General features: G+C 37.9%; 1 protein-coding gene across 11 annotated transcripts in view; it reads right to left on the bottom strand.

Annotated features, from left to right (window-relative positions):
• Positions 1 to 12,753, bottom strand: part of LOC129771373 (uncharacterized) — a 284,948-nt gene that overhangs the window by 23,162 nt on the left and 249,033 nt on the right. For all 11 annotated transcript variants that reach the window (XM_055774952.1, XM_055774953.1, XM_055774950.1 and 8 more), the window contains 2 exons: positions 7,908 to 8,041; positions 7,594 to 7,843 (listed from right to left, as the gene is read on the bottom strand). In XM_055774952.1, coding sequence (XP_055630927.1) covers positions 7,594 to 7,843; positions 7,908 to 8,041 — 384 coding nt within the window. The remainder of the gene's footprint in view (positions 1 to 7,593; positions 7,844 to 7,907; positions 8,042 to 12,753) is intronic.

Raw genomic sequence — 12,753 nt, 5'->3', positions numbered from 1 at the left:
AAACTGTCCACACAAAGTTATCCGTTCGTATAAAACTTCGTCAGTTACTATAATTCGTCAAAAATAAGAAAAAACATTATTCGGCTGTTAAGAAAATACAGCTTTAATGTGTGAAATACAGTGCCTCTTGAATTCTGTTAGTGTTGTTGCGCATTTAATATGTCTTGGCATCGAGTTGAAAACATTTATTCCTTTGAAATACAACGAATTTTGTGAAGCACATGACAAGAAATGAGGTGTTCTTAATTCATTCGCGTTTCTAGTGTTATATCTATGAAAATCACTTCCTCTTTCAACTCGATCACTCAAATATCGAGGCAGCAAACCGTTTACTACTTTAAAAATGAACACCATAGTTAAATAAACAATTTTTTGCTTCACGGATAACCATTGCAGAGCGTCCAGCATCAAAGATGAGGAAGTGAACCTATTACATTTTAGAATCAATCGCATTATTTTATTCTGCAAGCGCTGTAACCTCGATATTTGTGTGTCATTGGCTAAAAATAGAATGGAAGAACAAAAGTCTAAATGAGGAGAGATGATTGATTTGTACAGTAGTATTTTGCTGTGAATGGTCAAATCGTTTTTCAATCGACATAAGATTCCATACTTTTTGGCAATTTTCTTGATGACATTGTCAATGTGAGTGTTGAACTTGAGTTTGTCATCAATAATCACGCCATGATATTTAATTTCCCGAACACGATCAATAGTCTCATCATCAATTACAATAGAGACGTTTTCATTAGAACGATTTCGCGAGATTACCATGTATTTAGTTTTATTTATGTTCAATTTTAACTGCTTATACTTCAACCATCTACTTAAAGAATGTAAATCTCCATTCAAATGTAGCACGACCTGATTTAAATCATTAGCTGCAATGAATAACACAGTATCATCTGCAAAAAGATTGATGTCACAAAATCGTAAAACTCGTCGCATGTCATTAATGTACATAATGAATAAAAGGGGCCCTAATACACTTCCCTGAGGTACTCCAAGATTATTCCCTACGGGACTGGAAATGAAATCGTTAAAAATAGTCCTTTGAGTTCTGTCATACAAATAGCTTTCAAACCATTTATATGCAGTACCCGTAATTCCAAAGCGCTTAATCGTATTCAACAACAAGGGCCTAGAAATTGTCTCGAAAGCGCGTTTTAGATCCAAGAAAACAGCAATGATGGTATCTTCAGATTCTAATTTCTCTTTCCATTTTGCTAACACCAAATTCAATGCGGTTTCACAGGAATGACCTTCCCGATATCCCGATTGTTCTGGTATTAGCAAAGCGTTGCGGTTTAAATAGTCCAACAGCTGGCCTTTAACAACTAGTTCCAATATTTTCTCTAATGTGTGCAACATGTTGATGGGACGAAACTCTTCGGATTTAATCGTTCCAGCAACCTTCTGAATGGGGACTATTAGGGATTCCTTCCATACCAGAGGCACATGCCCAGTTGATAAAGATTTATTAATAAGGTCCAGCAAGATGTAATCAATGACATGGAAGCAATCTTGAATAACTCTAGCGTTAACATTATCTACTCCAGCCGTTTTTCCTAAAGAAAAGCAAATACTTCTAAGTTTGTCTATTGTAATTGGGTGAAAACACTCAAATCTACAACTACTATTGACGGGCTGTTTTATTTCATCAGGTTCATCGACCAGTTCAATGGATTGGTTGATCAATGAAACACTATTGATGAAATAATCGTTAAACTTAGATGCTATTGCCTGTTCAGACTGTTCAAATGTGCCATTAAAAGTTATGGACCGCGGTTTGATATTGCTAGAATTTAATAAGGATTTCAAAATTTTCCATAACTCTTTGCTGTTGTTTTGATGCTGATCAATCTTCCTCTGAATATATTCACAACGAGTTTTCTTAATCGATTGTGAATATCTATTGCGCGCGATCGTGTACATATACCAGTGATTTCCATCATTTGTTCTCCGAAATTTGTTGTACCACCTGTCTCTCTTACGTTTAAGACGCAATAGATCCAAATTGTACCAGCTGTTGGAGTTTTTCACACAGACAAACTTTTGCGTAACTAGTCGATTGGTACACGTTTTCAAAGCAGTGGTTAGAACAACTGCTGATTCATCCAAATTACTCGTCCCGAATGGAAAATCCAAGCTTCTCAACACGAGATTCGAAACAGCATGTTTCGAATATTTCCTCCAGCCCTTTAATTTCACAAAATCGTCGTTATTAACGAAATTATCTGCAATATTAATAACTATGGTCTCATGATCGGTTATTTTCAAATTTTCATCAGTTACAGTACAAATTGTTTCAAAATTGGAATAAACATGATCAATCAAAGTTTTACTGTGCCTGGAAATACGCGTAAAATCATTTACTGTTTGTTTTAAATTGAAGAAGTCAGTTAAACGCTTCAAATGGTTCGAATTATGGTTGTCTCTCCAATTGATATTAAAATCACCAGTTAATATATTTAATCTGCTGGAATCAAGGAATATTTCTAGCCAGTTTTCTAAAATTTCAACAAAACGTTGGTCGCTAGAGCTGGGAGAATGATACAAAACACCATAGTTTCCCATCTTCATGCCACGTTGAACTGTAATGCCCAAGAACCAGTTTCCTTCAATAACTTCGTTGAGGCGAAGATTGAATTGAACTGATTCTTTGACATAAATAGCAACACCGCCAGTATGCCTAGAATGTGATAAACAAGCAGCAACATTATATCCCGGAATACTGTACTGATCAAATGACTCAATTTCAACGGACGTTTTTCCTCAACAATCTGACGTAAAGCTACGTAGTTTGTTGACAAAACTCATTTCCAGTTGAATACGAAGGAGAATTTCTTCATAGTCCCCTGACTATCTTTAGTTGAAAATTACTTTGCCGAGCCCTTATTATTACTACCCAAATTCGGAGTCGGTGGTTGCAACTTTAAGAGCATTACTCCAATCTTCACCCATAATAATCGTCCCAGCCGGCAGGCTTTTTCAGATGGCGACGAGCACCGATTTATAATTTTGCTCGCTAGAAATTTACCGCTTTAGTGGCGAATATGTACATATCTCGTGAAACCAATGTTATAATAGTAAACACACAGGTCTGCTAAGTGTGTTTATATAGAAAGCGGTATGTTTTGTAAAGCATTTTATAGAATTATTGAGGCACTTTTACTCGACTCATACCTGGGTTAAGACGGCCGCTATTTTAAAGGTGTGATTTGCCATAAAAGAACGCATGTAATTGGCAAATTCATTGTCACACATCTTGTGTAGTTGGTTGCATAACTCAAGGCGCATTCATTTGAAATTTGATAAGGGGTGCGCATTAGGCACGTTATGCGTAATTCAGGGAAAATAACACCTCCCACTCTTGTCATACTTGATGTATAGTACAATTCTGCCGGAAACAAAAATCCTCTATACGGCTGGAATCATGTTGCCTTCCTACTCCTAGTGGTTGCCAACGTTACCTCGCATGATTTTAGTATCACCATTTTTATACCTTTTTTGATTTATCATATTACATTATGAAATAAAAAGTAAACCTTCTGAAAATCAACGTAGCTGTGGAAAACATCCTAAAGATCGATGCTGACACAATGAGATGCTTCTATTTTGTATACATTGTGTTTGATTGTACTTCATGCATAGGGTGGCCGTCTTACCCCGTCCTCCCCTACCAACGGAAAGCCGCCCCGCACGAAGCAACGAAGATATCGCAGCCGTAAGTGAATCCATCTGAAATGACCCAAATCAGTCAGTTGCACGCCGTTCTTGAGCATTGGGCATCTCCCAAACCTCATTGTGGCGTATTTAGCGAAAAGATCTTGGGCTATATCCTTACAAGATCAAATTGACTCAAGAACTAAAGCCACTTGACCATGTGAACCATGTGACCGCCGAAACCTTTCCGATTGGGCTCTGGCGAATCTTGAAGAAAATGTTGATTTTTATCACAAAATCATCTTATTTCAGGCTAAATGGCTTTGTCTACAAGCAAAATGTGCATTAATAATCAGATGCAAACTCACATGTGCTTCAAGAAACACCATTGCATTCGGGCAAAAAAAACTGTTTGGTGTGGACTTCATGCCAGTGGAATGATTGGGTCGTATTTCTTCGTCGATGAGAACGACCAACATGTTAGGCGTCGTGCACACATCATATAACGCGAGAAGGGGGTGGAGTGGGGGGTTTATCTGGTAGTGAGGGGGATCGACGTTGTGTTACTTTTCTGACATACTTAATGTGAAATGGGCCTGTCGATTGGCCGCCTCGTTCTTGCGATTTGACGCCATTTGATTTTTTTTACGGGACTATGTGAAGACCAAGGATGGAAAACAAGGGAACATGAGGCGATTCACGATTAATCGCAAACTGCACAGATTGCGATCAGTACAAACTGCGACTAATGATGAATCCTCTCCCATAATAACCAAATGATATTCTCTTGGTAACTCTGAATTGACCAAAGCATTGCTAGACTGAATCTAGTTCGAATAATTGAGTTACTCTTCGTCCTCGTTTAGCCTCAAATCACTAATTTTATGAGTTAATGTAAACGCGTTATTGGCCAAGGCAATTACGACATCGAGCACGTTGTTTGGTCTTGCGAGATATATTTTTCCGCCAGCCCAAATACAGTATGCAGATAGACTATTCATTACTTATACGACTCAAATGGGCAATGATTATCTGCTATCACTAAGCTAAGAATGTTTTAGATACTTTGTATTTACTACTGATGCCTTCAAAAAATTAAGTTTTATTTAAAAATATTTTCTTATCCTGAAACTGGCTCCCCATATTGCACTGCTATTAAAACCGTACGCTAACTTCAAGGATATTTTTTATTTATTTTCGGCGAATAATCAATGAGGTGCCGTGTTATGAAACATCAGAACAATAGTAAGTTGCAAAAGCAACATCACGATCACAAGATGTTGGTTCGGTTGTTCCAGACGTCATTGGAATATATTCCATCTGATCATCATCAGAAAGGTTGATGACCTTCAAATGATAAAGTTATTTTGGGGACATTACATTGACGTTCATGACTTCCAGTCGGACGTTTATCTGCTCTGTGTGGTCACCATCACCGTTAGTTCACTGAAATTCTTTGTATGCCGTTTGTAAAGCTCGAATCACCGAAACTTGCACAATGAGACTGATTTGCTACTCCCAAGCGTCATTCAGTGTGTTCTTTGTGCAATTTCGCTGGTACAGGTCAATCACGGAGAGCAACTACTAATTGTACAGTCTACCCAAGCTCAAGCTCCATTCTATTTTTTGTGTTCATTCTTTAATTCTTTAGTTCTTTAATTCATTAGTTATTCAATTCTTTTTTTATTCTTTCATTCTTTGGCATTATAAGTCTTTCATTCCTTCATCATTCCCAAAGATAACGCGGAGATAACGCGGAGAGCGTCATTCAGTGTGTTCTTTGTGCAATTTGGTTGGTTCAGGTCAATCACAGAGAGCAACTACGAATTGTACATTCTACCCAAGCTGAAATTGTTTGCATGCCGTTTGATGATTAGGTAGGGTGTTCATAATCATTTGCTGCGATACCTTCGATTGTTCTAACAGTATACATTTGACAATATGGAGACTGAATCGAATTTGCAACGAAGGACGACACCACACAGAATGGAATTGATTAAATATGTGATCCGTTTTATCTACAAAATAAGAAAGGGTCCTAAATTTAATCGCATTCGAAAAGTGTTTCGTGAAATCACTAATTGAATTATTATTAGAAAAACTATTTGTAGAGCAATGTGAATGTCTAGAGTTATTGGAATCTAAAAAGTAGAAATGTTAGAGTCTAGGGGCACGGACGGAAGTTTAAGGTGGAACTGTGATTGTTCAGAACAGTTGTTTTCTTAAATGTATTAGCTGTACCGGTAAATTTCTTCGGTTTTACAACAGATGGCGTAACTTGATTATTATTCTAGTGAATCAAATTTTCAGACATTCGTTGGAAAGCTACTGTTATTGCGCGTCTGAGTATGTGTCAAAAAGTTGCAGCGTGAACAACATAGTTTTTTGGCCACTTCGAATATGTCGAATTTCGTACCAACGAGAGTGTTTTTGCGGAGAGAGTTACTTCATTACTTCAATATGAAGAAAAAAGCTGCGGAAAGTCATCACATTTTGGTGGTAGTTTATGGTGACCATGCTCCAACTGAGCAATTGATGCTTTTGAGCCGCGCACTAAAGGAAAAACGACCACAATATGAGTAAAGACACGATAAAGTCCTATCCCACCCACCGTATTCTCCAGAGATTGCTCCGTTCGATTATTAACTTTTTCGATCGATGCAACATGGCCTGGTTGACCAGCACTTCTCCAATTTTGATGAAATCAAAAATTGGATCGATTCGTGGTTAGTCGAAAAACCGGCTGAATATTTCCGCAAAGGGATCGATGAATTGCCAGAAAGATTGGAAAAAGTTGTGACTAGCGATGGGCAATACACTAAAATAGATTAAACTAATGGTCGCAGTGGTGCAATGCTCCTACAGTAGATGGGCAATACTTTGAATATGAAATTTGTAACCATTTTTGCATTAATAAATCATTAATTTTTGAAAATAAATTAAGAAACAAACCGGTACTCCTATTACAATCATGTTCTGTGTAGTTTTGTGTTTCAGTAAGGCGTGTTTCACCGCCTGTCTGTGAATTCCCACAGTGTGTGATGTGTGTAAAAACTGGTAAGTATGAAATTATGTGTTCTTATTTTCTAGGTGTATGGTGAGTGCATCGTGTAGGTGAGTATATACATATTTACATATAAATTTCATTTCAGGTTTCTGGTAAATATTGAACATTCCATTTTGCCGCGAGCCCCTCAATTGCTTACAAGCTAGGTCACCCGCACTTAGTCGTTTTTCCTTCTGGAAAGTCGATTTTCGATAAATTTTTTTTTAAATAACAGTAAATCTCGGTGTTTCGTGCAATTCTAAGACATAATTTGGAATATTTTTTTTTAACATCGATTCTTTGTACTCCTCTCTTGGGTGGTTTTTGCGGTTTTCAAAAAACTCAAACGGCTATGCGACACTAGTAAATGAATTCCGATTGAGCTGATATTTTGCATAGGGTAGTTTTTCGTGGGAATCAACATTTTTCAGAAAGTCCCGTTTGAAAATTCGAAGGTCACTTTTTTCCAATACATTCATTGGCACTCCAATGGGGGTATATCAAATCTCTTGTTTGTGTCAATGAATCAGCATCGAACAGAACTAGAAGACAACATCACACGTGTTATCGGTGAGATAGGGAAATCGTTCAATCCTCAATGATAAATTTCATATTCTTTCAATTCTCTCGTGTTTCTTTCTTGTAAGTTTAAAACCAATCGCTTAAAATTTAGCCTTTGTTTCCGTCATTAAAAATGCTATTAAAACAACAGTTAGATAACTGAGAAGGAACTTAAGTTCAAGAAACATGGACGCATTTCAGCGTGATAAACTGAGAGAAAACCCAATTCTAAAATTTCACATTTTCTGTATCAATAATGGATTTTTTTATAAATTATCCAATGATTTTATTCGGATAAAATAGAATGAGAAAGCACTTACCAGAGCTACGCTCCATGTTGGCCAGCAGCATGCCGCTGACGGCGTTGTTGCCCTGTTGCACTTCGTTCAGCAGCTCCGACGCGACCGCTCGCTGCTTGGTTAGTGGATGCGCCAGCGGTGATTCGAGCAGCGGATCGATTGGCTCCAGTGGGCTCATCAGGTGCGCCAGTATGCATATTTTCGGATCGGACACCTCGAGTACGCTGAGTGGTCCGGCCTGGGAAGGGTCTGTGGTTTCGGGGGTTGGAAGCTGTGTAAAACGTAAAACGGGGGATATTAGTTTGGGTGGATCATGACTTATCGTTGTTACGTACAGGAATTCCTGCAGGCAGGAATCGATCCAAACTGTGTACCGGAATGATGAAGCAGTCCTTGTCCAGGGTTGCCAGCGAGATCGGCTCACTTCGGGAGCTGACGAAACCTCCACTTCCTGGCTGTCCAAAACTCACTGTTGGCGACGATGGAGATGGAGAGATAAGAACAGAAAATAAATCTTCGTAAGTCTTGAGTGCCACCGCTATCATTCAACATCATCATAATTTGTTTAAACCATTAGAGAATGACTAACGAGAATCCCTTACAGAAAAAGAACTCTCTGAACATGTTATAAATAGTGGGGAAATTTATTGCTCGTTTTTCCTTCTTTGTTCTAAAGCGAAGCTTTATTTCACGGGATTTTAAAGCGACAACAGAAGCCGAAAGCGTGGCATAACAAACCAAGCAAATGCTGTGAATTATATGCTGCCATGAAGCGCAATGGGACAAAACACGACGTCAATCATATTTTTGTCACGATGAGTACCAACGGAACGGGTGACGAATGGGCTGTCATGCAGACATATTTAGCCCCAGAACGAAACTTTTTCTACTAGCACCCTGGCTAAAACAAACAAAACAAAATGAAAAAGAAGAAAAATTCCTGAACGACATTCATTTTCTTGTTGATTAAACAAGCGAAATAAACTCTTTTTTTAATATCAACAAAAACAGTAGCATCGTAACAAAACAGTAGCATTGCTTCATTATGATCAAGACTAGTGCAAATGCAATCCTAGTTGAAGACAGTTTTGCGACTGGCACGCGAACCCAAATAACTTATAACATTCCAGTACGACATTAAAGAGGTTGGTATTCCCCAAATGATTTTTTGGCGCACAAACTTAACGCCTGCTTCGCCATGACGTCAATTTAATACATTCATGCAATGTCGAAAGCACCATCGAAGCCCTTATGACGGAAAACAAACAATGTTCACTGCTTGGAAAAAGACTGAATTATGCCACACATCTTGTACTCTGCTGTAACACCCATCGATGCAAATTCGCTGATGAGTTTGTCAAGAACAACCGCGTTCACCACCAGCGGGGGGAGCTGGTTGCTGCCTGGGTAACGGCGTTTACATTTTCGACCGACGCGCCGAAGTCGCCTACTTCGCTGTTGTTGTTTCGAAGGCTGGGTTCAGTGCGAGCGCTTTTCACTGCATTAAAATCGCGTGCATAATTAGCTGACGCTTGCCTCGAAATTTGATTGCCCCCGGCAATGCGTTCGTTTTTTGCAGGGCTCGAGCCAGCCTTCCTCTTCTTCTTGCTCATCACACACTATGCGAAGCGTCCAATTCATGACGCGGAAAGAAAAACACACGATACGAATAACGCGAAAAACGAACTGGAAAAACCACACGACGATATCCAAGTTGAATTACCACTGGTGGGGTCCAATCTTAGATCGAAGCGCAGCGAAAGCAAAGTGAACTGGATTGTTCAACAGTCCGATGCCGAGTGAAAGTTTGCCTCAGCGAGATCCAATGTTTATACTCTAGGCAAGTATTCCCCTTCATTCTTCTTCTTTTCCTTTGTTCACGGAGACTTTACATCTTACAATTTCCCCATCGTTGTTCGTCGATAAGTTGCTTATTATTGACAACTCTGTTCGGGAAAGCACACAAATGGACAGAACAAATGTATGGGAAAATAGAAACACTTAAAGTTTTCATGAATTTTAACCATTTACAAACCCTGGTTTGATTCTGATGTATAGCATATTAAACAAATTTTAGGGAATTTCCGATTCGTTTGGTATGTAAATCGCCAAAATCCGTTCGCGGCAAAAATAGTTATTAACGTTAACTTTATTTCATAAAAACGTGACCTGTTTTCTGATTTGGCACCCTTAATGAAAGACGTAGTTCTACGTCAAAAATCTGTACCTCTCCAGATAAATCTGCACGTGTGGCAACACTGCACACAGGTCGTCGCGCGGATGTCGCCTATAGACGACGCTCGTAGCGTAAGGGTTAAAATGGGCATGTTTTCTTTCGATTGCACTAACCACTCGATTTTCTCCTCGACGCAACGAGCAATCTTTTTGCCTAAATTAGGGCGTTAGCTCACAATGTGAGTTTATGCGTATAACGAATTATTCTCCATTTACCGGTAATATGCATTTATTAGTTATTGTATTGTATGTTGCCCAATAAATTCGCGCTCAATTCACGATTTTATCATGTAGGTCTTGCTACTAACAATTTGTGTAATTGTGGTCAAGAATGTCATAATATCGAGCATGTTGTTCAGTTATGTAAAAAATCATATTAAGGAATTTAACTGGGTGCTGATTTAAAAGATCGAAAGGGTATACCCACGCATATCAGATTTGGATAGCTACTCAAGTCGCGATCTTAATATTATGCTCCCCATATACAGGGGAACCGCGGGTAATACGGACAGTGGGGGTAATATGGACAGGTAGTTGACTTGTATAGTTACATTTTGAATTTCAGATTTCTGTTAATGAGAACACCTTCTACATGTTATTCTATAATATTTAAGCCACCCTTTGACAGTGAATACTGATCAAAAGTGGAGGAGGGAAACAAAAACCGAGAATCATACATGACTCCGCGTGTGAATGTAATTTCAGCTACTTCGATATTAAGCATTTTGAGTGGTTTAATATCAAAATTCAATTCGCTGATGGTTATATTTCGGTTTGTGAGCTAACAGAGAAGCGATATTAGGTATGTACGGAAAAGTAAATTCATTTTTGAGAGGAAAATTTAAATTATTGAAATAATTGTACTGGTGGGGTAAAACGGACAGTTACCAGTGGGAGTGAGATAGACTGTGAAAAGTCTGTTTAATCTATTTCTAAAGAATGCCCTGCGTCTATAAACGGAAATCAAATCGCCAAATGTGGACTGTTTAGAAGCTGACTGGAACCAAAAGCAAAATAGTTGAGGGCCTGTCCGTTTATACTGCTGAAAAGCACGATATCACTTCTAGGTTGATTTATTCGGTTTTTTCATTATTTAACGGACCTCTCGCGATCGATACACCTCTACGCTTCATATATTACAAACCTATCCATATTACCCCCCGTATATGTCCATATTACCCGCATCGAACAAAATGTTGTACTTTTCGATCTGTTTTGATTTCAGTAAAAACATTGAAAAACACTTTTTTGTAAAATATTTGGCCAATCAGGTAGAAAAACCGTACTGCCCATGTTTGTATAGGAGACGTAAACGACAAAATGAACATAATCGATTTTTTCGCTGTTTCACATTCTACACAATGTAATACGTTTGCTCAACATGCAAACAAACATTTTTTGTTAGAAAACATTTGAGCAATTTTGAAAAAACTTTTCCGAAAAATCACTGTTTGTCCGCATAACAGACGTAGTTCCATACAGCTTTCATACATCTTTCGAAAATCCACAATTGTCAGTATTATGTGCTATAAGCTAAATCTACATTTGATTCACATTCTTTGTAGAGTCCAAACATGTCTGTCACGATAGTGTCTTGTTTCCTAATAGATGAATATAAGAAAACATTAAAACGCTGCTCATATAATTACTATTTTCTGTACACGATGAACAAAGAGACTCAATTGTATTGTTCAATGTTATAATTATCTAGATTTTTGCATTTGAATCTTCAAGTAGATAATGAAATAATCTGATCAGTAGTAAAATTTCAATAATATTGGTTCTTAGCATTATAACTCCTCGGATTCAACATTGAATTATTCCACATACTCAACTTTTACTCATACTGTTGGAGTAAGTCACTCCACCATCTTTATGCGATTGATCGTGATATCGGTAAATCATGTTGCTAAAATTACCAACATTACAGATTGCCTTTACAAATTCAATTAATTGAAAAAAACACGAACCTGCTGTTCTTATCATATTTCACAGTATTCTTCAGGAAAAAAGTACTATCATAGACTCGCAACAAATCAAGAGCACCTTTTCCAGATATTTAACTAAGTTTCTTCCAAAACTTTTTGATTTTATCCGATAACAACTGAAACTATCGACGGAGACGTTTTGACTATTATCGGATTTGTAAATACTAACGCTACAAACAGAGCAACCTGGTGATTACGTCTAGCTATGCGCATTGAAACGATTGATTGTACGCATAAATAGACGCAAGCGTTTTCCAAATGGAAAAAATATGTTATAATCCGCAGAATCACCTAATCCCTCTTTTACCGATAATATCCTTCAACTGGACAGATCATTTCATCGGAAATATGCATGGTTATGCTTGTAGGCCAAAAAACAACAAAAATGCGTTTTCCCAACACAAATGGTGTTGTCGATTACGTCTTCAAGCAATCATGGGCAGAGTATATTGAATTGCAAGAAACTGCATCAAGGTTTTGGGAAACATGAGTTTCCAAAGATATAATTGAAGTTCTTCTTAACATGTCCGTTTTACCCCCACTTCCCCTACCTTCCTAAGAAACCCGCTTCACTTCCTCGAATGTACATGCCCATTCTCCTTTCCCTTTCCTATACATAAGCAGATACATAAGCAGATACATAAGCAGAACTTAGCACCCAATGAAACTAATTCTCTACTGCAGCCAATTCTCTACTGGCGACGAAGAAGAAAATGCAATTTTTATCTATAATATATTTCTGTAGTCATAGATTTATTTGACTTAAGCTTATATTTATGTAGATCTTAACTATTAAGACTTGTGTTTAAAAATGATAGATGATGACTCTTTGTCTTCTTCTGCATAATTGAATAAACAGAAGAAAAGGGCAGTAATGGCTTTAATGATATTTTTGTGTACATTTTTGAACAAAATGTGGTTTCGAATTCTACCACAATATCTCATCCAACCCGTTAAC

This window comes from Toxorhynchites rutilus, chromosome 2, assembly GCF_029784135.1.
Source record: "Toxorhynchites rutilus septentrionalis strain SRP chromosome 2, ASM2978413v1, whole genome shotgun sequence".
Lineage (NCBI taxonomy): Eukaryota > Metazoa > Arthropoda > Insecta > Diptera > Culicidae > Toxorhynchites > Toxorhynchites rutilus.
The sequence above is the reverse complement of the archived record's forward strand: the minus strand, read 5'-3'. Positions and strand labels throughout refer to the sequence as shown.